At 36.8% G+C, this 24,571-nt stretch overlaps 1 protein-coding gene across 3 annotated transcripts in view; it reads left to right on the top strand.

Moving 5' to 3' along the window:
• CNOT6 (CCR4-NOT transcription complex subunit 6) overlaps positions 1-24,571 on the top strand; it is a 69,726-nt gene that overhangs the window by 11,529 nt on the left and 33,626 nt on the right. For 2 of the 3 annotated variants that reach the window (XM_055302155.1, XM_055302154.1), the window contains exon 2: positions 13,176-13,289. In XM_055302155.1, the coding sequence (XP_055158130.1) occupies positions 13,178-13,289 (112 nt within the window). In that variant the 5' untranslated portion in view covers positions 13,176-13,177. Of the gene's footprint in view, positions 1-13,175; positions 13,290-24,571 lie in introns of those variants that run through there. The other variant, XM_055302156.1, reaches the window with a different exon arrangement.

Below are 24,571 nucleotides of genomic sequence, written 5' to 3' on the forward strand. Positions count from 1 at the left end.
GCCAGGCTCTGAAGAGATAAAAATATTTAAAATATAAACACAAGGAGCTGTATTAGAGTAGGTGAGATGTTAAAAAAAAAATAGGGTGGAGTTAAAGATACTCTTATAGAAATATCTTCAAGGTTCGGAATGCTCAAAGCAGGGATGATAAGCTCCTGTGTTTGGGAGGATAGGGTGAGAAGAACTTTTTGAAGTTGGGATAATTGATTGGCATTTGAAGATGCCTAGAATCCCTAGGTATCTGGAGGGAGGAGGAGGAGCAGCATTTCATGGGAAGAACAGGCATATGCTAAAGCCTGGAGTGTGGTGAGAGGTAAGTGGGAATTGGATAAGACTGGAGAGGCTGCGGGGGTTGGGTCAAAAAATGTTTTAAAATGGAGTGTGGGTCTCCTCTGTGTATTTCAACACATTGTTTTTAGCTCTTTATGTCGCACAGTATCAGTCTATGGGTACAAAGATGAGGAGGATGTGGTTTTTTAGGACCTGGATGGTAAGTATTGGCTTATTGGAGGTCACACTGGGTGGTGTTTAGGGCAATGAGTGAGGGACAGCAAAAGAACCTGGTCTGAGACTGTTGGGTTAGCTCATATCTTAGGGAGAAAGAGCCTAGGAAATTGCGCAGGCAATTGAGAGGAAGATTTAGGCGTTTAAAATGGGTGAGGGAATGGATGTGAAGGCTGGGGTTGGGTGGGAAAAGTTTAAGGATTGTATCCTGTTTCTGCTTTGAAAAACTGGGGTGGGGACCAAGATGACAATTTCAGGTTTTTAGTAAGATCTTGGGTACTTGTTTCTTTCCACTAGCTTTTTATTCTCTCTCTCCAATTCAGATACTTGTTTGAGAAATTATATGAGTTGTAAGATACCTGCGTTGTATCATTAGTTATTTATGAGAGTAGCCTTGAACTCTACAGGATCTATGTTCGGAGTTAAGTTGCCCTTTTTTTGGATTAGGTAGTCCTCTTTTGCCGAGGCTTTTATTTATTTTTTTAATTTGTTAAATTTTTATTATTTTTTTATTATATTTTTTGGTTTTTAAATGTTGATTGGCCAACAGTGAAACTAGGACGTGGTGGTGGTAGTTTTGCCGCTAAGGGGACAGCTCCTGAATGAGGTTTATTATATGTGTGAATTCTTAATCAGTCATGGTGGAAAAAAGGAAAAACGAATGTGATGTCATTGAGTAGTCAGAAATGATTGAGGGTTTAAGTGAGCTGTAGCAGGTATAAAGGAGGACTTAAGATCTAGTAAAAGGGGGATGGTGGCTTTTACTAACAGTGAGGCCATATGTTTTTTCATGTTTAGAATTTCAACTAATAACCCTGGTGAAAAAATAGAAATGGTAAGTAATTTAAAGGGTGTGGTTAGGCCTGCCATCTCTGCCATCATTATTATTAAATTAAAATTTCAGAGTTTTGGGCGAGCCTGGGTTGGCCTCAGCGGTTTAGATGCTGCCTTCAGCGGGGCCTGATCCTGGAGACCCAGGATGAGTCCCATGTCAAGATCCCTGTATGGAGCATGCTTCTTCCTCTGCCTGTGTCTCTGCCTCTATCTCTGTGTGTCTCTAAGAAATAATAAATAAAATCTCTTAAAAATAAAAATTTCAGAGTTTATGTTTTTTAGGTATCCAAATTATTGTGTTATTGTATATATACATTTTTTTAGTTTTTTATTTATGATTAGTCACACAGTGAAAGAAGAGAGGAGAGGGGGGGGGGCAGAGACACGCAGAGGAGAGCAGGCCTTCCATGCCTGGGAGGGCTGAAAGGGATCGATTCCTGGGACCTCCAGGTTGCGGCCTGTGCCTTAGGCAGGAGCTAAACGTCCTGAGCCAAGTCCAGGGATCCCCTGAGGTTTTTGTTTTTTTTTTTTAAGATTGTATTTATTAGGAGCCCCGGTGGCTCATCAGTTTAACGCTCTTCAGCAAAGGGCGTGATCCTGGAGTACCCCGGGCTCGTGTCCACACGGGCTCCCTTGCCGGGGCCTGCTTCTCCTCTGCATGTGTCCTCGGCCTCTCTCTCTCTCTCTCTCTCTCTCTTCTTCTTCTCTAATAAATTAAAGTCTTTATTATATTTATTATTTATTTAAGATTTTTATTTATTTATTTCAGAGACACAGCTTATAGAGAGGGAGAGGCAGAGACACAGGCAGAGGGAGAGCAGGCCCGTTGCAGGGAGCACGATGTGGGACTCGAGCCAGGGTCTCCAGATCACGCCCTGGGCTGAAGAGGGCGTTAAAACTGCTGAGCACGGGGCTGCCCTGTGTATTTGAGGTTTTGTTTTTGTTTGTTGCTTTGTTGGAGTGGTTTTTTTTTTGTGGCATTCATGTTATGGTGGTGTTTTGTGTAATTATTGGGGAATTGAAGGAAGTTAGTGGAGTATGTTTGAAGGTTGGCAGTTGTCTGACAGTTGTATTGAAAGAATAGTACTGGAATAAAGTCTGGAAAGTAAATATTTTAAATTCTACTAAGATGTTTGAAATATTTCTCTAAGCGTAGAAAGTTGAGGGGTAGTGCCAGTGATTGTGAGAGAGGGTGCCATTAGATCATAGTTTTAAGTGTGTATTAGACCAGAAATCATTCAGCGACTTTCCAGTTCCTTAACATAGAATAGCTCTTTTTAATTAAAAATAGAGCTGCCCTACGATACCCAAGCATGGCACTGTTAGGGATTTACCCAAAGATTCAGATGCAATGAAACGCCGGGACCCTGCACCCTGTGTTTCTCGCGAGCCATGTCCACAATAGCCAAACTGTGAGAGGAGCCTCGCGCTGCCCATGAAAGATGAATGGAAAAAAGAAAATAAAAAAAAAGGGAAATTGGGGGTGGTCTCTGTATACATTGGAATATTATAGCCCATTAGGAACGGACAAATACCCACATTTGCTTCAACGTGGAAGGATCTGGAGGGTATTATGTGAGAGAAGAAGTCAATTCGGAGAAGGACAATTAGTATGTAGTTATGTTCTCGATTCATTTAGGGAATTTAAATAATAGTGAAGGGAATAGAGGAAGGGAGAAGAAATGTGTGGGAAAAATCAGAAAGGGAGACAGACATAAAGACTCTAACTCGGGAAATGAATAGGGTTGGTGGAAGGGGAGGAGGCGGCGGGGGCGTGGGTGTGGTGAAATGAGTGACACGGGCACTGAGGGGGACATTGAGGGAGAGCCATGGGTGTTATTCTGTATGTTGGTAAATTGAACAGCAATAAAAATTTATTAAAAAAAAAAAGAATAGCTCTTTTTCCTAAATTTTGCAAAAGTGTAATGAAAACTCAACTTGAGGAAGAATAATTTGAGAGTGGTACCTAGGTCAGTTGTAATTTTAAGGCATAAATTCCAAATATGAGAGGCCATTATATTAGTTGGAAAAAGGCAGGTAAAGATCTTAGATACAGGTACACTTAATGAAAGTAATGCCTGTAAAAATAAGGGATGCAGTGTAATTACATACATGGTTGTGAAACTGTTGTTTGCTCCCTTAGTGGATTAAGCTCCACAATCATATATTTTTTATTTATTCTTTATTCCTAGCACCTGGCAGAGTACTTGGCACATAGAAGGTGATTAGAAAGTATTTGTTGAATGAAGGATTCTGCAGAGAAAGCTAGCTAATGAAGCATAATTCAGATGTGCTTAGTTGCTTTTGGATTTCTCTTCTAGGAAAACCTGCTTCTGGATCATGAGAGAAAGAATGTTTAGTCCAGGTCACTAGTGTAATGTGCTAGAGCTGACGAAACACTGGGCGATGCCAACCTTGTGGGGTGATAGATGCTGGAGTAAATGTCCCGTGTGCAGGGGAGGGGAAATGGTGAATGTGTGCTTTTGTTGGGAAGAGCTTACAAAGGCTCCACCACATGGCTTGAGTTTGCTTGTCAGCTTGGTGGAGTAGGAGTTTAAGGTGAAGCTTGTTTGGTGAAAGGATTAGCACATACTGAGAAACTACGCCTTAGAAGTAGGTTTGCTCTAATCAATTTAGGACCTTATAGGGTGGCATGTGTGTAAGTGGATGAAGAAAGGTGAAAACGTGGTTGGCTAAGTGTAGATTGTAAAGGACTTTGAAGTTTGGGCGTTAGGCAGATGGGCCATCTTAGTTTAAGCAGGAGAGTGGACGGACTCCTTCTGGGACTCTGGAAGGTAGATGTAGAGGAGATTGTTTAATACTTGAAGCTGAGAAATGACGAGGGGCAAAATGAACCAGTAGCAGTGAAAATGGAGAAGAGAGATTTAGAAATCCTAAAGAGGTAAAAATCATTGGATTTAGTGAAAAATTGGATTGGAAGAAATAAATTGACACTAAGGTTAGTGTCACTACATTTTCAAATATAATTGACTCTTGGGACGATGCCAGGATGGTTCAGCAGTTGGGCGCTGCCCTTCGGTTCAGGTTGTGATCCCGGAATCAAGTCCCACATCGGGCTTCCTGCAGGGAGCCAGCTTTTCCCTCTGCCTCTCTCTTTCTCATTCTCAGTCTGTGTCTCTCATGGATAAATAAATAAATCTTTTAAAAATATATAATTGACTCTTGAACGATACTGGGTTTCAATTGCATAGGTTCATTTATATGTGGATTTTTTTTTTTTTACAGTACAGGTATGTAACTATTTCTCTTACGATTTTCTTAACATTTTCTCTAGCTTATTTTATTGTAAGAATACAATATACTACATACAACATACCAAATATGTGTTATATGTTTATGTTATCAGTAAGGCTTACAGACGACAGTAGGCTCTTAGTAGTTTTCGAGGAGTCAGAAGTTACATGTGGATTTTCAACTATGTTGCTCAGGGGTCAACTGTATACTCTAACTTGTAGCTCTGAGAGGAGCCTGTTGAGTTGAATAAAAGGGTTTTTCTGGACATGAGTTTATTTCTTCCTGGTTCCCTTCCTTCCTTTCCTCTGTCCTTCTCCTTTTTTTCCTCCTTCATGTTTGAGAAAGAAGTAAAACATAAAGAATGGAGGAGAAAATGTAAAAGGGAAAAGAGAGATGTTAAATTTAGCATTTTATTTCGTCAGTTGAGAATGGCTGTCACTCCCCATTTCCTTGAAAAAGATCTGGCCAATATAATTAAATTCTTTAACTTCAGAGTGCCTTTTAACAAACATTTTTATATATAGCCAAAATAACATGATTTCATAATTACTCATTAATATTTTAAATATGAACTGGGTATTAAATGTTTTTCTAGCTGTTCACAAAATGTCTTTCATTGATTTGTAGATCCTATATAGGGACCATTTATTGCATCTGATTATATCCCTTAATTCTCTTTAAATCTAAAGTAGTCCAGCTTGTTGAAGGCAGCAGACCAGTTATCTTGCAGGATCCTACATTCTCATTTTGTCTTATTGTTTCCTTGGTGTCATCTGGCCAATTCCTCTAGTTCTTAAGGTAAACCTGCTGATGTGTACTTCATGTTCTGTGATGTTGTTTTATTGAGAGACTCAGTATCTGGTTAGTGTTGCGAAAATTAATGAAGCAGGTGACCTTTTATTCCTCCTTTGAACATTTTCTACCTTACAATCAGAAAACAATTTGGGTGATGGTATTACTTTAGCATTACACCACTGCCAGTGATTCATATAATGGTTTTAACACAATTTGTAATCCTTGCCCAGAAAAGGAATAACAAAATGATGTTGTTTTTTTTTTTTTTTAAATTTTCATTCTTCATTTATTAGTTGTCATTCTTTTGTAAAGCAGGACTATTGTTCGACTAGAGCTGTCTGGTCACCAGAAATGTGGTACCCGCTGAAAAGATGAACACTCAGATATTTCTCTTTAGTTACCAATTTTCTTAGTTTAAAAGCTGCCTCAGATGGTGGCTGACATGCACCTATTACGGCTTTCCCTTCCCTCTCCTCTCCTCCCTCCCCTCTTGCTTTTTTTATGTCTTGATTAGTGCTGTAGTTTCCTTCTGCTACTAATCCCGCTTGCTCTGTTTTCTGCAGCACTAATAATGATCATGTTATTCAAAAGTTTTTGATTCAGTGTATTTCATTCCATTATAATTATGATTCTTTTTGCTCAAATTGTCACAGCTTCAGCCAGTGAGGACCCCTTTTAGCTGGCTCCTGTGTCATATTGACTTGTGTTCTTGGCACTAAAGGATGTGTCAGGCTTTACACATTTTATACATTTCCTGCCCCAAACTTGTGATTGGCCATTTTACACAAAGAACTTTGCTTTCTTGGTAGTAGAGGTCAAAACTGAGGATTAGGGGTGTTATTATTCCAGAAATAATAATATTTCTAGAACATGTCAGTGTGTAGTTAAAAACAAATTTAAAGTAATGAGTTCAGGGGCGCCTGGGTGGCAGAGTCCATTAAGTGTCCAACTCTTGATTTTGGCTCAGGTCGTGATCTCAGGGTCCTGAGATCGAGCTCCTCTCTGAGCGCGAGCCTGTTTGTCTTCTTCCTCTGTCCCTCCATTGTGTGGGCTCTGTCTCAAATCAATAATAGAATCTTTAAAAAAATAAAATCATGAGTTAATACTGATATTCTCAAGTCAATTTGTTGTTTTCACTTAATTTCCTTGATTTATAAATGTTTTCTTACCCTGAAAATCTTGGGTCCTAACATCTTTAACCTAAGTATGCTTATTTCCTTAATCCTAAACTGTGAAGTGAACAACTCAGTATGATACCAGTAGTTAATATTCTTTTCACAGCTGCATGATTTTCCATAGTACGGCTGCATAGTAACTCATTTAACCATACATTCTTATTAATGGTCACTTAAATTGTACTTTTATCATAAACAATACTGTAATGAGCAATTCAGAAAAGTACATGGGGTTGTATGTTGTTGGTAATTGCTTGTCTGAAAATGTCCTTTTGTCTTCACACTTGACCAAGTGAGTTCAGAATGTTTTTAGCTAAGGGAAAGTTTATATAAAGAGAAATATATAGACCTTAAATGTATAGTTTGAGTTTGATAAATACATATATCAGTATAAATCACCCTCATTTAAGGTACTGAATACTTTCATCAATTCCTATAAGGGCAGTCACTGTTATCACTGCACATTCATGTACATGGAATCTTTTGGGTCTTTTTATATTCGGTGTAATGTTTGAGATTCATCTATATATGTGTATATGTGTATGTATCAGTAGTTGAATTTTTTTTATTTGCTAAGTAATATTTGGATATATCACAATTTGATTTTCCTTTCATTGTTGATGGTTTCAGTTCTCAGTTTTTGACAACTATGAATAACACTATTATGCACATTTATATAAATGTATTTTCTGGAAGTACATTTTTTATTTCTCTGGTAAATACCAAGGGTAGGTATACTGAGTTACAACTTAGGTAATTATTCTCTTAGATATTACATTATCATCTCTTGTTTTTCCATAAAAAAGTGTGTTTGAGTTTTGCCAACGTTTGCCTTTTGTGGGAATTATGTTTATGTATTCTGTGACTTTCCTTTATTGCCTAATCTTGTTTTAGAGATTCTAATATTCAAATACTTCTTCCCCTGATAGATCTGTACTCTTTTTATTTCAGTTTGTGTTGTCCCATAGTTGACTTCTTTATTTGTAATTTTTGTTTATCAGTGTTTTCTTTAGCTTCTTTAAGCACAAGAAACAATTTTTTGCAGAATATTTTTCTATTTCTGTAGTATTTTTTTTCTCTTGTAGTAGTGATTTTATATGATCATTGTGCTGTGTGTTACACTTATGTTTGACCAGTCAGTATTGACTTGCTTTTTATTCAGATATGGCGTGGATGGGTTCTTAGGCACTTCTCTGTTGGTTTCCCCTCAGATTGAAGATTAGGTATGGATTGGGAGAGGCAGGCTGTTGGCACACCTTTTGACTATGGAACGTTATGATTAGTGGATTTCAGCTCCCAATTGACAGTTTTTGTAGTTACACACTCTTTTCCCATGGGGAACATTCAGATATTTGGTTGTCCCCAATCTTGATTGTGAGTATAAGTTGATTCCTGGCAGAAAAATAGACCAGAGTCTCCTATCCCTTTTCTTTTCTTTTTTTTTTTTTTAATTTTTATTTATTTATGATAGTAACAGAGAGAGAGAGAGAGGCAGAGACACAGGCAGAGGGAGAAGCAGGCTCCATGCACTGGGAGCCTGACGTGGGATTCGATCCTGGGTCTCCAGGATCGCGCCCTGTGCCAAAGGCAGGCGCCAAACCGCTGCACCACCCAGGGATCCCTCCTATCCCTTTTCTTATGTCCCTGTCTCCAGTGGCTGTTCCAGTCTTAGCCAAAGAATGGTTAAAATTGATTTACTATAAAGGCTGTAACTAGGGATCTAGGAATCTTTTTGGAGCTGTGAGATGATGTAGAACTTTTTGCAAGGACCTTTGTGAAGGTATTATTCTAGTCTGCTTCTTTAGTTGTTTTTTTCTCTCTACCTTAGATTCTGATAAAATCTCTTATAAACCCTCCTTATGGTTCCTCTCATAGCCCTCTCACTGCATCTGTACACACACATACACAGCATTTCTGGAATTGTAGGGTAGAGAATATGTGGATTCCAAAATTTTTTTTTCCCTATTAAGATGACAGTTTTTCTAAGTTTGTGCTATGCAGATAGAGTACTCTTAGTTTAAATGCTCCAGGATAGTTTTATTAGTTATGTTGTGGTTCATAACTCTGCTTTGCAACACTAACTTTCCCACAATGGTTATAGTTCTGGATTTTTAAGCCATTTCTTAAAATGTTTAATTATGAAAGCATATCTTTCTGTGTTGGTAAATAATGTTCTGTTTCTTTAAGGTGAATAATTATTCTAAGATAATGAAAAACTTTCTCTGAGATTTACAGTGGGGATGGATTTTATGCTGCCAGGATCAGTTAGTGATGCCTGGCATTGGATTGGAGGAATAGGGGATTATGAAAAGTCAGGTGCTACATACCTGCTGACTCTGGCGTAGCTGTTTTTAAAAGTCTTTTGTAATCATTGGCAGTCTTCAAGTCTGTTTTGGAAACCTTTTAGTCTTTTTAGATAAAAATATGGTATGTCACTGCAGATTGTTTAGAGGAGAGATCTGCTTGTTGATTTCGAAGTCTTGGGAAACATTCTAAATTGTATGCATTCTTACATCTTTTTCTCTACCAATGCTATGTTTTTGTCATACTCCCCCCCCCCCAAAAAAAAAGTGGGAGTAGGGTGTTGCTCAGTGAGCAGATGTGTTCCTCTTGCTGCTCCAGGAAAAAGTTTGTACAGTTTGCTACCTTTTTTTTTAATTTTTATTTTTTGACTATAGTTGACACACAGTTATATTAGTTTCAAGTGCACAGTATAGTAATTAGACAATTTATATGCTATCATTTCTTATATGCTGTCATAATCCCCCCCCCCTCCAAATCTTTACTCTCAGGGATTGGAAAATAAAGATGATCTCCTTGCTGCATCCGAGTTTAATGAGCTGTCACTTAATTTTAAGGCCACCCATGTCACATTATGAAAAACCAGGAAAAGGAGTGGCTGGCTACCTAGGCAAAATTATGACTCTGGTGCAATGATACCAGGTCCATTGCCTGGTTTTCAGATTTCTTATTTCAGTAACACTTCTGTCCATTCTCTGAAGTCTGATCAAACTCTAGACCTTGATTTAAACTAAGTAGGCTTGCATGAGGTTGATAAATCAAACTTCTCAACTTCTTTTTTATTTCTTCTAAAGATTTTATTTATTTATTCATGAAAGAGAAGAAACATGGGCAGAGGGAGAAGCAGGCAGGGAGCCAGATCTGGGACTCCGGGATCATGCCTGTAGCTGAAGGCAGGTACTCAACCACTGAGCCGCCCAGGCGTCCCCAGACTTCTCAACATCTACTGAGAAGTCAAATGATTAATAATAAGACCAAAATACTAACCTCAGCCTGACAGAGCCAATTTCTTACCATTGTTAAATTCTATTGGGAAAAGTCAATGAAGATCAGATGGTTTTGTTTTGTTTTATTTTGTTTTGTTTTAAGTAGAATTTAGTTAGAATATTAGTGTTTGGGTGATCTTTTTTTTTTTTTTTTTTTTTTATTTTTTTTTTAAATTTTTATTTATTTATTTATGATAGTCACAGAGAGAAAGAGGCAGAGACACAGGCAGAGGGAGAAGCAGGCTCCATGCATCGGGAGCCTGATGTGGGATTCGATCCCGGGTCTCCAGGATCGCGCCCTGGGCCAAAGGCAGGCGCCAAACCGCTGCGCCACCCAGGGATCCCGTGTTTGGGTGATCTTAAGGGCTGGTCTCATCAAGCTCTGGTAGCCTGACACAACACTTTATATTTTCTAGGTTATTACTGAAATATTCATATCATTCAGAAAGGACACTTGCTTTGCCAGATTGTCCTTCTATTCAGGAACAGTTTCTGACTTTATAGCTAGCTCTCTGTATTAGGTATTTTGTATCATCAGTGGAAAAACTTTAGTCATTGTGTTTCTATTTTCAAGAAGTTAACATATAAGAGAACAGTTTGTTTTATCAATAATATTTAACAAAACAAAAAATAGATGTGTGCTGATGATTTCTTGTGCTGATGATTAGTCTCACCATTTATATTTCTTCAAGCAGCCTTTTAAGGATTATTTTACCTCCTGTGTTTTGACTACCCATTCAAAGCCCATTTCTGTTTCAGAAATAGCTTTACTTCCATCAGTAGGGAGGCAGTAAAGCATAATGAAAGTTGCTTTGACTTTTTTCCAGTCTTTTTTTTTATTGTGGCAAATACACTTGAAATTTACTATCTTAACCATTTTAAGTGTAGCATTCAGTAGTACTAAATACATTCATAATGTTGTGCAACCATTACTACCATCCATCTCCGTAATTCTTTCATAATCTGAAATTACCGTTCTACTTTAGTACCTCATGTAAATGAAATCATACAATATTTGTCTTTTTTTTTATATAATTGGCTTATTTCACTTAGAAACTAGCTTTAACTTTTAATCAGACACAAAGCCTGACTCTGCTACTTCTCAGCCTTAAAATGCTGGTTAAATTGCTTAAATCTTTTTTGGGCTTCAGGTTTCTGTCGGTAAATGGAGTTAATTCTGACTCTGCAGAAAGAACTAACAAAAGACTAAATCTAGTGAGATAAAAGGAAAACCAAGATAAAAGATCCTGGAAGCCAAGTGAATAAGTATGTCTACAAATGAGTGATCATCTACATCAAATACTGATCATAGGACAAGCAAAAGGAGGTCTAAGAAACAATCATTGAATATAACAATATGAAGTCACTGGTTTTCTTCTTGGCAGTTTTTGGTGGAACGTTAAAAGCACACACTGATTTGAATAACTGGGAAAAGAGAACTAGGAGACAGAGCATATACAACTCCTGAGGATAATATTTTTTTTTTTTTTGTGAAGGGAATGAGAAAAAAAATATAACTGGTGGGGGAGTTGGGGTCAGGACTTTTAAATAGAGGGGATAATACCATGTATATGTATATTGAAGGTAAAGATCTAGTATAGAGGGAAAAAGTGATGTAGGAGAGAATCACCGAGTAAAGTCTTTGAATAGGCAAGGTGATGCCATGGGGTTGATTGTTCAGAGGGCAGGCAATTTGTCCTACTAAAAGAGAGTGTAGATGAGTGGAGGTGGGAGTTCATCGAAAGGCCTCTTGCAGTGGTTTTCTGTTTCAATGAGAAAATAGATGTAAGAAAGGGAAGATGGAGGAATACGAGTTAGAGGTTTGAAGAGCGAAGTCGTGTAGAAGGGACTAGGAGAATTTACAGTTGATTTCCTGGCAGCGTAAATAGTCTACTTGAGGTAAATGATTGCTGACTTGCTCACTTTAAGTTCACATGGTGATAGGTTTTTCTCCAGCTGTATTTAGCTGAGTAGGTATCCAGAGTAGGTGGAGAGTTGGCTAAAGTGGATTTGGGTTCATCCCAATGCATAAGGTGAAGTGAGACTTGGTCAAGGAAATTTGGGGGATATGCAATGGTGTGAGATTTCATTTCACCTAAATATTTTGAAATGTACTGATAACATAGGTTTAAGGAAATAACCACAAGTGAAATGAACAATAGTCTTTCAGTATCAACTTACATTTAGTACTTCTAATTGTCTGATCCTCAGAAATGTCTTTTACACTTGGTTTATTCAAATTATACTCAAACAAGGTATATATAGTGCATTTGATTGCTTTGTCCTGTAAATTGTTTAATCCATGTCAATTGCCTCTCCTCTTTTTTTTGTGTGTCATTTATTTGTTGAAGAAATTAGATCTTTCTCATGTAGCACTTTCCATATTCTGCATCTAGCTGGCTATATTTTTGTGGAGTTAAGATTTAAAAAAAAATTTAATTGTGGTTTAAATATATGTCTTAATTACTTTTAGCACTTTCCATATTCTGCATCTAGCTGGCTATATTTTTGTGGAGTTAAGATTTAAAAAAAAATTTAATTGTGTTTAAATATATGTCTTAATTACTTTTAAGCATACAGTTCAGTAGTGTTCAGTATGTTCACATTGTTGTGTCTTGTGTTATTTTTAACATGTTCCTCTATTTTGTTCAGCTGGCACTGGAAGTAGTAGGGCTTGATAGGATTTATGTTCAGTTTTTTATTTTTAATATGTTTGGATGAGGTGTCAAGGGCATTGTAGTATTGGCACATATCTCATCCTAATGATGATATTGACCATTGGGTTGAAGTCTCATAGCCTTAGTTATCCATTGGATTTTTTTTTCATTAGGGGTTGCAAAATAGTGATTTCTCTAATTATCTAACTCTTTATGCATTTATTAGCTGGAATTCTGTTAAGAACATTCCCTTACCTAGTTTCAGCCAGAAATGCAGGATAAATGCTTGATTCTTTCTTTTCCCAATTTTTAGGTGACGGAGTTTTGTTTTACTTTTTTTTTTTTTATTAAAGTTTTGAATTGATGCAGTTTATAATGACTCACAGTCATTCTTTTGATGTTCATGTGGTCTTACGGGTGGCCACTGGGAGCTTCTTCATGCAGTCTGTTGTGTCTTCCACAGTCACAGCATCTTTGTTAGCACCCAGCCCTTTTTTGTATTTTTCTGATCTTGGGCCTGAAATCCTCCATTTTTCCTAGAAATGCCTAGTTCTTTTTAATGGGAAATGGTATTTAGAGATCATAATATGTGTATTTACTTTTAAAAAGATACTGTTTTCAGTTATGTGGTTCTTCAGAATGCTGATTTTTTTTTTTTAACTCAACAGGCATGCCCAAAGAAAAATACGAACCCCCTGACCCTAGGAAGATGTACACAATTATGTCCTCTGAGGAAGCAGCAAATGGAAAGAAATCACATTGGGCAGAGCTTGAAATAAGTGGTAAGACATGGCACATATAAATTTATGGTATGGAAATCAAGATATGGTAGAAAATTAAGATTTCTAATGCCAATGCACAAAAGAGGCAATGTTCTATTTTGCTAGTGCTAATTTATCTCAGAAGTGGGAAGGTTCAGTGGAAATAACATGGTTTCAGTCAAAGTTCAAAACCCATTCATTACTTATTCTTTCAGTATAAGTGTCCTTTTATAAAATGTGGATAATAACAAGGATGAAATGAAAAAACACTTGTGAAATGCCTGGTGCACAGAGGTTTGTTCTGATATGTAATTCTCTGATAAAGTAGAGTCAGGCTTTTGTATTGTCAAATTACAGATTCCAGTGGGGTGGGAAATGCCTATCCCTAAGTATAGGTTATGTAATAGATTTGTTTCTCCTTATTTTCTTCATTTACTTTTCAGTCTGAGTCTCCAAGGATGGCCTTATTCAGAAACATGAAATCTTAAAAGAATTTAAAGCATATCCCAAAGTTCCCTTCCACCTTAATGGCAGTCAAGACATAGTCAAAGAAATAGATGAGCCTCCAGAGATATCCTCATCATTCCTGCCAATGGGCATGCAGCTTTTTTAATACTTCAGAGGTGGAAAAAGGACATTATAACCTCTCAAGGCAACCAGTGCTATTTTTAGTTTTTATTTAGTTTTATTTTAGTTTTGTGTTAATGTTGGTCTGATTGGCCTCCCCATACTTTTCTTCCAGTCTGTCTTGATTTTTGCCTTCTGAAATAATGAAGAACAAATTTTCTCTTCTTTTTTTCTGACTATCCTGGATTTTTTAAAAATTTTTTTATTTAATGCGGCAAACATACTGAGCATGTGCTGTGTGTAAAACATTTTGCCAGGTGCTGTACTAGGTATATGGAAGATACATAGATGGGGAAAAAAACACAGTCCCTGCCATTCTGGAACTTATGAATATTAGGGAGTGAGAAGAATAGAATATACTTGTATAGATAACTAATAGACAAAATATAACTGCCATTCTAGATAGAAAAATATTTACAAGAAGCCAAAAAGGAAGTAATGATAGTAATATTCTTCCCTTGTCAGCTCAAAATTTCTGGTTAACCTATTCAGTAAACCTAAACATTCCCTGGGATATGCACATTAATCTGGTTTCTCTCTCTTGGTTTTTAGAATGCTGGTGGTAATTAAGTTGAGTTTCTGTTTCATAGAGTAGGTGTGGTAGTGTAAAATTTTTCTTTTTTTCCCCCCTCTCCTGTCATATTTGACTTTCTGGGTCAGGGTATCCCAAAGGGAAATACACTTTCTGATTTATCAGTTACCTTCAGAGCTTAGGCAATCACCCATTTCTGCTTTCCCCTTTTAATTTCTTCAGGTTTGTATTTAATTGTATTTTTCTCTTTTCAGTCTGTATTAGCAGTTTTTGAGTTGTAAGTCATTTGTTTGTAGGGAAGTTTCCTTTTTCTAGTAATGTCAGAATAAGCTTAGAAAGTACTTACTTAGGGGATCCCTGGGTGTCTCAGCAGTTTAGCGCCTGCCTTTGGCCCAAGGCATGATCCTGGAGTCCCAGGATCAAGTCCCACGTTGGGCTCCCTGCATGGAGCCTGCTTCTCCCTCTGCCTGTGTCTCTGCCTCTCTCTCTCTCTCTCTGTGTGTCTCTCATGAATAAATAAAATCGTTTTTTTTTTGTTTGTTTTTTTTTTTTTTTTTTTTTAAAGAAAGTACTCACTTAGATTATATCTCAGAGGTTATGGGGATTCTCCTCCACTGTTTCTCTACTTCATGTTGGGAACTGCTTGGCAAATTTAAATAACTTTTCTGCTTACTGTGAGAAAGAAATCTTTATACAAGACAGGAAGGAAGTATCCTGTTAGTATCATGGAAGATAAACTATTGGTTGAAATAGGTCAGTGGAACAGGGCTTTGTAATAAAGCCACTATCAGGAAGGTCACTTTATTGTCTCAGCCAGTCTTTAATACATAAGCTCCAACATGTATAAATTGTCAAGGCTGACTTCAGTTCATGCAAAGACAGTTCATATATATACTTTAGCACCAGTTCTTTAAGATTCTGTGATGCAAAGTCCTAGGGACCTGAGGTCATTGACTCTTGGACCCTCAGTTTTCTCATGCACTCCTCTGGTTCCAGGGGGAATGGGTGGTGAGTTCCTTTTGCCATTTGGAGGTAAGCAGATAAGCCAAATGACTATTAATCATTTACCTTTTAATTTATTTTTTAAAAATAAAGATTTTATTTATTCATGAGAGACACAGAAAGAGAGGCAGAGACATAGACAGAGGGAGAGGCAGGCTCCTCACAGGGAGCCCAGTGTGGGACTCGATTCTGGGACTGGGATCACACCCTGAGCCAAAGGCAGATGCTTAACTGCTGAGCCAGCCAGGCATCCCAATCATTTACTTTTTAAAGAAAGCCTTTTGAATGAAACACATAAAACCACAAAGACAAATCTATTAATGAATTATTATAAGGCCTAAGCCTTGTAACCACTATCCAGGTCAAGAAATAGAACTTTTGGGTTCCCTGGGTGGCGCAGCGGTTTGGCGCCTGCCTTTGGCCCAGGGCGTGATCCTGGTGACCCGGGATCGAGTCCCACGTCGGGCTCCCGATGCATGGAGCCTGCTTCTGTCTCTGCCTCTCTCTCTCTCTCTCTCTATCATAAAAAAAAAAAAAAAAAAAAGAATTAGAACTTTTTTACCTCCCCCAGCTCTGTCCATCGTGACAGCCAATCATAACCACCTCCCTGCTCTCAAAAGTAACCATTATTTTCTTACTTTTCCAGTAATCACTTTCTTTGTTCCCTTACAGCTTTAATACCAAATTGTGTGTATCTAAGCATTATGGTTTAGTCCCCATCCTCTTTTTATTTAGTATGTCTTAATTTACAGGTTTCTTCTCTGTGTTGAACTTGGGGTGGTTTGACTTGTTTCACCACAGGCTCTGTTTTGTTTACGGAGACTCATGCAGTTGAACATGTTTTTCATCCCCTACAAATGGGCATCTGGATGCAGAGGCTTGGTCAGGCTCAGATTTGACCCCTGGGCAGGGCTTAAGATGATGCTTGCTTTTCCGTCAGATAGCAGATAAAATCTGAAGGTCTTTTCCACTAATGTTCAGTGCCTAGAGCCATTAATTCTTTTAGGGTTTGCTAAATAGTGATATTCTAATTCTGTCATTTTTTTCATTAAGTGAGCTGCATCTATAAAAAGATGCTTTTCCTTATTTATTGATTGATGACCCAGTATACAGTTTATACAGCAAAGGCAGAAAAGAAAGCTTGTTCCTTTAATTTACTAGTTTTCAAGATAAATTGTCATCCTTTGAGTGTGACTAGTTAGGTTTTTTAAAGTGTCATTATTAACTACTATAGCTAAACATTTGGGTTTCAGGTGTAGATCATAAGTTGTAATTATTACTTTATTTTGTTGCTTAAATTGTCTGGTTGTTGACTAATGGGAGAGCTTTTTAAATGATTTCTGAGTTTCTGATACAACTCTAATTGTCTTTAGTAGTTTCCTCGCTATCTGGTATAGCAAGATTTTCTTGGCTCATCTTGTGTATTTCTTGCCTCAAACCTGGAATAATATTTTTTCCAAAAAATCTGTTTGTCTTTTTTTTAGTTGGAAATGATATTTCAAGACCAAAATATCTGTTGCTAGGGATGCTTGTTGCTATTGGGTGGGTCATTGTTTCTAGGTGTTTCCACTGGACAGAGCTAGGAAATAGGACTATATATATCTTCATATGTATGTGTATTATATAACATATATGGAGAGAGTTGACAGATATATATTTGTATGTGTATACATGCTTAATATGATAAAATATTTTTAAATATATAAAATACATTTGTATATTTAGAGTTACAAAATGTCTTATAAAAATATACTGATACTTTTGTATTTAGAATAACAGGGATTTTATTTAACCTTTTCTATAATTACATGTGTATCTCCTTTAATACTGCGTGTCCTAGTTCTCAGGGATATGGGATGATGGAATTTGAATATCCTGTAATTACTTATTTGGTTTATCCCATATTACATTGCAGTCTCAATAACAGTACTATACTAAAAATACTACCACTAATATGAGTACTGAAAGCAGGTAGAACTGCTTGGAATATCGTTCCCATTCTCCACCCCACTCCTGTTAAATAGTTGTACTCTATATTGTGAGAGTGTAGTCATGACATACTATCAGCCTTCCCATTTAATGTGGATACAATCCCCACTTGGACTTTGTTTTGTTAGTAAGTATATATATTCAGTGCCTCCCACTAGTTCATTTATCTCTAATAATTTTGGACTTCTGGAATCTTGTTTTCTAGATGTTTCCTTAGGAAGGGCTCGTGGTAGCAATATTCTCTGAGTTTCTTGCACGTTAATAACAGTTTGTATCTTTATATTCAAATGTCAGTTTGGCAGAATATAAAATAGGTGGCTCACATTCTTTCCTGAAATATCCTGAGTATGTTACTTCCGTTTTGCTATAGGCTTTGATGACAGTTCAATTTTCTTTCACTTATTAGTTAGTTGCTCTTTTTGCCTACATGCCCAAAGGATTTTTTTTTTTTAAGTCAGTAATTTTATTGGAATATATCTTGGTGTTGGCTTTGTTCTACCTTTATATTCTCAGGTACGGTATATTAAGAAAAACATGTGTGTGTGTAGTTTGAATTTTTTTTCTTTTAATTTCATTACAGTTTGGGTAATAACTTTTGGTATGCTGGTTCCTTTGGTTTTTTTCAGAGATTTATTCTCTAAATTTGCATATTTGTCTCGAATCGTTTTTAAAACTTTTTTTTAAAGAAATTAAGATATAATTTACAGGAAGATAAAAATAAAACTCACCTTATTGTTGTACATTTATATATACACAGTTGTATAACCACCACCACAGTTACAATATGAGTTTCATCACCTCCAAAAAACTTCCCCATGTATCCCCCCCCACCTTTTTTTTTTTTTTTTTTGAGATTTTATTTATTTGAGTTAGGCAGAGAGCATGAGAAGGGGGAGAGGCAGAGAAAGAGGGACAAGCAGATTCCCTCCTGAGCACAGAGCCCCCATATGGGGCTTGATTCCAGGACCCTGAGATTATGACCTGAGCCTAGGTCAGAGGCTTAACTGACTGAGCCACCCAGGGGCCCCTAACTCCCTTTTAGGCAGACTCTGCCCCAGCTTCCAGCTCCTGGCATCCATTGTTCTGTTGTTTTTGTTTTTTTAATTAAAAAAAAATTTTTTTTAAAGTTGACTGACTCTACACCCAGCATGGAGCCCAATGTGGGTTTTGAATTCAGGATCCTGAGATCAAGACCTGAGCCAAAATCAAGAGTCGTATGCTTCGCTGACTGAGCCACTCAGGCATCCCTAAAATATCCTTTATTTTTTTAGAGCAGCTTTAGGTTCACAACAAATGTGACACAGTACGGTGCATGACTCCTCCACAACCAACATCCTCTACCAGAATGGTGCATTTGTTAGTTAGTGACCCTACATTGACTGACATTATCATCCTAAGTCCATGCTTTACCTTAGGGTTCACTCTTCGTGCTATACATTTTATGGGTCTAGACAAATGCATAATGGCATATATCCACCATTATAAATTATAAAGAATATTTTCACTGCCCTAAAAGTCCTCTGCTCTGCCGATTCATCTTCATTCCCTCTCCCTTAACCCCTGGAAACCAGTGATCTTGCTGTCTCCATAGTTTTGCCTTTTCCAGAATGTCACATAGTTGGAATCATATAGTATGTAGCCTTAAAGATTGACTTCTTTCACTTAGTAACATGCATTTAGGTTCCTCCATGTCTTTTCATGGCTTGATAGTTCATTTCTTTTTAGTGCTAAATAATATTCTATTGTCTGGATGTACTACAGTTTGTTCATTCATCTACCGAAGGCTATTTTTGTTGCTTCCAAGTTTTGGCAGTTATGAATAAAGTTGCTATAAACATCCATGTGCAAGTTTTTATGTGGATGTAAGTTTTCAGTTCTTTGGGTAAATGCTAGGGAATGCGACTGCTGGATCATATGTTAAGAATATGTTCAGTTTTGTGAGAAACTATTAAATTCTTCCAAAATGTCTGTATCATTTTGCATTTCTACTGGCAGTGAATGAGACTTCTTGTTGTTCCACATCTTTTCCAGCATTTCATGTTGTCAGTGTTCAGGATTTTGATCATTCTAAATGGTATGTAAAGTGGTATCTCATTATTATTTTAATTTTTCATTTCCCAGATGACATGATTAAAGAACATCTTTTCATAAGTTTATATACCATCTGCATATTTACTTGGGTGAGGTGCCCACTTCTTTTGCCCATTTTTAATTGTGTTGTTTTCTTATTGTTGAGTTTTTTTATTTTTTATTTATTTTTTTTTATTGTTGAGTTTTTTTGTTTTTTTTATTGTTGAGTTTTAAGAGTTCTTTGTATATTTTGGATATAGTCCTTCACCAGATAGGTCTTTGCAAATGTTTTCTCCCAGCCTGTGGCCTGTCTTACTCTCTTGACAGTGTCTTTTACAGAGCTGAAGTTATTAATTCTAATAAAGTCCAGCTTATTATTTCTTTCATGGGTTGTGGTTTTGTTTTGTTTTGTCTTAAAGATTTTATTTATTGATTCATGAGAGACCCAGAGAGAGAGGCAGAGACATAGGCTGAAGGAGAAGCAGGCTCCTCATGGGGAACCTGATGCAGGACTCAATCCCAAGACCCGGAGATCATGACCTGAGCCGAGCCGAAGGTAGACGCTTAACCACTGAGTGACCCAGCCATCCCTGGGTTGTGCTTTTGATGTTATATCTAAAAAGTCATTGCAAATCTAAATCATAGATTTTCTTCTGTGCTATCTTCTAGGATTTTTATGGTTTTGTGTTTTACATTTTAGGTCTGTGATCCATTTTGAATTAATTTTTATGAAGAGCGTGAAGTATGTTCTTTCTTTTTTTCTTTTTTCTTTTTTTTTGTCTTGTGGATATATTGCCTTTGCTCTTCTGTCAAAATCAGTTGACTCTGTGGGTATTATCTGGGCTCTCTCTTTTTTTTTTCTTTAAAGATTTATTTAAAAATAATAATAAAATAAAGATTTATTTATTTATTTATTCATGATAGAAAGAGAGGCAGAGACACAGGCAGAAGGAGAAGCAGGCTTCATGTCAGGAGCCCGATGCGGGACTTGATCCCGGGACTCCAGGATCACACTCTGGGCCAAAGGCAGGCGCCAAACCGCTGAGCCACCCAGGGATCCCTGGGCTCTCTGTTATGTTGATCTGATCGTCTGTTCTTTTGCCAGTTACTGTAGCTTTATAATAAGTGTTAAACGCAGCTGGTATCAGTTCTCCAGTTTTATTCTTACTCTTCAGTTTTGTGTTGGGCTGTCCTGTGGTCTTTTACCTCTGCTTTTAAACTTTAAAATTAGTTTGTTAGTATCCATAAATTAACTCGCTGGACCTTTAATTGAGTTTGCATTGAATCTATAGGTCTAGTTGGGAAAAGCTAACATCTTGATAATATATTGAGTCTTCCTATCCGTGAATATGGAATATCAATTTATTTATTAGTTCATTGATTTCTTCAAAGTTTTGGTTTTCCTCATACAAATCATGTGTATATTTTGTTAGAACTGTATTTCATTTTTGGGTTGCTAATGGTATTGTCTTTAATGCAAAATTCCAATTGTTCACTCTTGGTATATAAAAAAAGGATTGATTTTGAATCCATAGTCCTTCATTTACTTGTGATTTTTAAAACTGTCTTCCTTTTCTAAAAACATTCTCATTTTGTGATTATTCATTATTAAGTTCTTGGCAATTTAGTTTTCCTTAACTGAGTTTTTCTAATTCTTCTATATTTTTATAACTTTCTTAGTGTCAATTTTTTTAGCTCAGTTTGAAGTTTTAAGTAATAGTTTTTGGAGCATGTTTGTGGTATGCTTTCCTTGTCTGTAGGGAGTTATTCTGGTAACCTTTTTTTTTTTTTTTTTTTTAGGGTTGGTTTATTTATTTTAGAGCATGTGCGTGCACAAGAGCACATGAGTGTGTGTGGGTGGGGGATAAGGGGAGAGGGAGAGAGAATCTCAAGCAGACTCCTCACTGAGCAAGGAGCCCAACCCAGGGCTGGATCTCATGACCCTGAGATCAGGACCTGAGCTGAAACCAAGAGTTAACTAACCAATTAACCAGCTGAGCCACCCAGGTTGCCCCTATTCTGGTAACTTTTAAAAATACTTAATAACTTTTATGAGACTTGAACATTTAACGTTTCTGTTCATTTTTATTTAAACTTAGTTTTTCTGAAGTTCTAGAAGTTATGATTCAGGATTGTTTTTCTAACTTCAGAGCTCCCTCTTCTGATCTTTGCAGTGAAACTTTCTGATTCTGTTCCCTTCTCTCATTTTTATTTCGACCTTTTCCCCCCCATTCATCTTTTTTACGCCTTTCTCACTAAATTTTAATTCTATTTTTGGAGGGATTTTTTTTCTCAGTGAGGAGCTTTGGTTGGTCAGTTTGGAACTCCTGGGGTCCAGACTGCTTTCAGATTTATTATGGACACTTTTCACTCATAATTAAGTTGCACTTAACTCTTCGCAGTTAAAGTGATGTTCTCAGAAGGGTGCTTTCAGTGATACTAGTTGGTTTCTCTCTTTTTAATTGTTAGTTGGATTTAAATATGTTGTCATGTGATTTATATTCTATTTTCCTATCTGTTTTTTGTTGCCTTTCTCTTTTTTCCCTTTTGGATTAACTAAGCATTCTAGGTAAAATTCCATTTTATCTCCTTTGTTGACTAATAAGCTCTAATTCTTTGTTCAATAATGGTTGCTTTAGGGTTTATAATATAAAGTGAATCAAGAATATTCATATTTAGCATGAATCTTAACAATCTGTTTCTGTTTCTTCTGAAGTTTATGCTATTGCTGTCATGTTTTCCTTATATATAAATCTCACACTATAATATTTTTCCTTTAAAGGGTGAAGTATTAAAAAAAGTTTTTATTTACCTGTGTACGTACTGTTTCTAGTGTTCTTCATTCCCTTGTGTGTAGGCAAGTTTCTATTATTATTTTCCTTCCAATTGAAGAACTTTCCTTAATATTTTCTGTAATGGAGGTTTGCAGGTGATTTTTTTTTAATTCAAGTTTCATGTTTGAAAAAGTCTTTTACTTTGCTTTTATTTTTTTGCAAGATAATTTTTCCAGGTATAGGATTCTAGGTTGACAGTTTTCATCTTTCAGTATTTTGAAGATCCTGTTCTACCATCTTCTTGTTTGTGTTTTTATGAGAAGTCTGCTGTTGTTCCTATCCTAGTTTCTTTTATGTATGTCCTTTTTCTGTAGCTGCTTTAAGATTTCTCTTTATTGCTGGTTTTAAGCAATGTGATTATGATGATGTACCTTGGTGTCTTTTTTTTTTTTCCTTGTGCTTAGGTTTTGTTGAACCTCTTGAATCTGTAGGTTTATAGTTTTCATGATATTTGAAAAAGTTTAGGCCACTCTTCAAATAATTTTTTATGCTCTCCCCTATCCCACCCATCTTTTTTGGAATACAGTTACTTGTATCTTAAGTTGTCTCACAGCTCATTAATCCTTTGTTTAAATTGTTCCATTCCCGCCCACCCCCCCACCTTAGGACAGTTTTTATTGCTTTGTCTTTGGTTTCATTATTTTTTTTTTACAGTATGTAATTTGCTGTTCATTTCATCCAGTATTGGTGTATTTTTCATAACTGGAAGTTAAAAGTGTTTTTGTTGTTTTTTTTTTAATCTTCCATGCCTTTACTTAACATTTTGCCTCTACCTTTTTTGAAGGTATGTAATATATAGCTAGAATAATTTTTAATGTCCTTATTTGCTAATTCCATCTTTTTCATCCTGAGTTGCTTCAATTCCTTTCCACGCCCCCTACCCATTCTCTTTTTCTTTCTCTCTTTTTGTATGCCTGGTAATTTTTTATTAGACACATCATGTTGTGAATTTTACTTTTTTGGGTGCTGGATGTTTTTATACTCCTATAAATACTCCTGAGCTTTGTTCTGGGCTTTAGTTAAATTACTTGGAAATAGTTTGATTCTATCAAGTACTTGCTTTTAACTACTACCTTTTAAATTCTCTGACTTATAAAATTTTCCATCTGGTGAGACCACAAACTATTCCTGGTCCTGTATGATCCTAAGGGTTGTTCCCTCTACCCTTTTCACTTTGTCCTCACTTCCCCATTTCTGGCCTAAGGCTTATTCGCTTATCACTACTCAGCTGAAGACTCAAGAGGGTCCTCAGATCTCTAGAGCTTTCTTTCTATGTGGTGCTGTCTCCTCTTTGGCACTAAACCCTATGAACTCTAGCCACTTTGGCGTTTCTGGAATGCCAGCTTCATATCAGTTCATGTAGTAGACTGCCAGACTGCATCTGGGTTCCATCTCCCTGCACTGTTCTAAGGAAACTGTCCAGGCAGAATGGTCTTAAAGGCTTACCTTGTTTATTTCCCATCTGTCAATGATTACTCTCTTGTGCTGCCTAGTGTGTGATGTCTGATACTCAGTATTTCATATACTTGTTTGGTTTTTATTTTATGTAGGAGGATAAATCCAGTCTGTGTCACTCTATCTTTGCTTAAAGTGTATGTCCATCATAGTTTTTTATTTAAAAGATTGTGTTTGCTAATTCCAGTATTTGAATCTCCTGGGAGTTCTGTTTTTGTTGTTTCTCTTTTCCTTTTCCTTTTTTTATTTTTTATTTTTTTTAAGATTTTGTTTATTCAGAGAGGCAGAGACACAGGCAGAGGGAGAAGCAGGCTCCATGCAGGGAGCCCAATTATGGGACTTGATCCCTGGACTCCAGGATCACGCCCTGGGCCAAATGCAGGTGCTAAACCACTGAGCCACACAGGGATCCCCTGTTTCTCTTTTCCTTTTGGTTTTCAATCCTTTGGGAATTTTCATTGAATGCTGGAAATTATATGAAACAATAACTTGATGGTCTGTGGGGATGGTGTTCTCTTCCTTTGGAACTGATTTACTTTGGTCCTTGTCAGGTAGGAGCAGCTCCCCATAGTTTAATTCATCTCATTTGAATTATTTAAGATTGTTCAGCGGGTTGGCTTACTGCAGGTCTCACTTACTCAATTAGTAGGTCCTAACTGGAATCTTGGTGGTTCAGCAGGGTCTTTTTCCTTAGTGTTTCCTGCATTCCTGTGTTGTTTCCCTAGTGGCAGAAGAGGTATTAAAGCTTCGCTTAGCCCCTCAGCTTCTCTGCTTTTGCCTTATCTTCTTGCGTT

This window comes from Nyctereutes procyonoides, unplaced genomic scaffold (genome assembly GCF_905146905.1).
Source record: "Nyctereutes procyonoides isolate TBG_1078 unplaced genomic scaffold, NYPRO_anot_genome, whole genome shotgun sequence".
Classification (NCBI taxonomy): domain Eukaryota; kingdom Metazoa; phylum Chordata; class Mammalia; order Carnivora; family Canidae; genus Nyctereutes; species Nyctereutes procyonoides.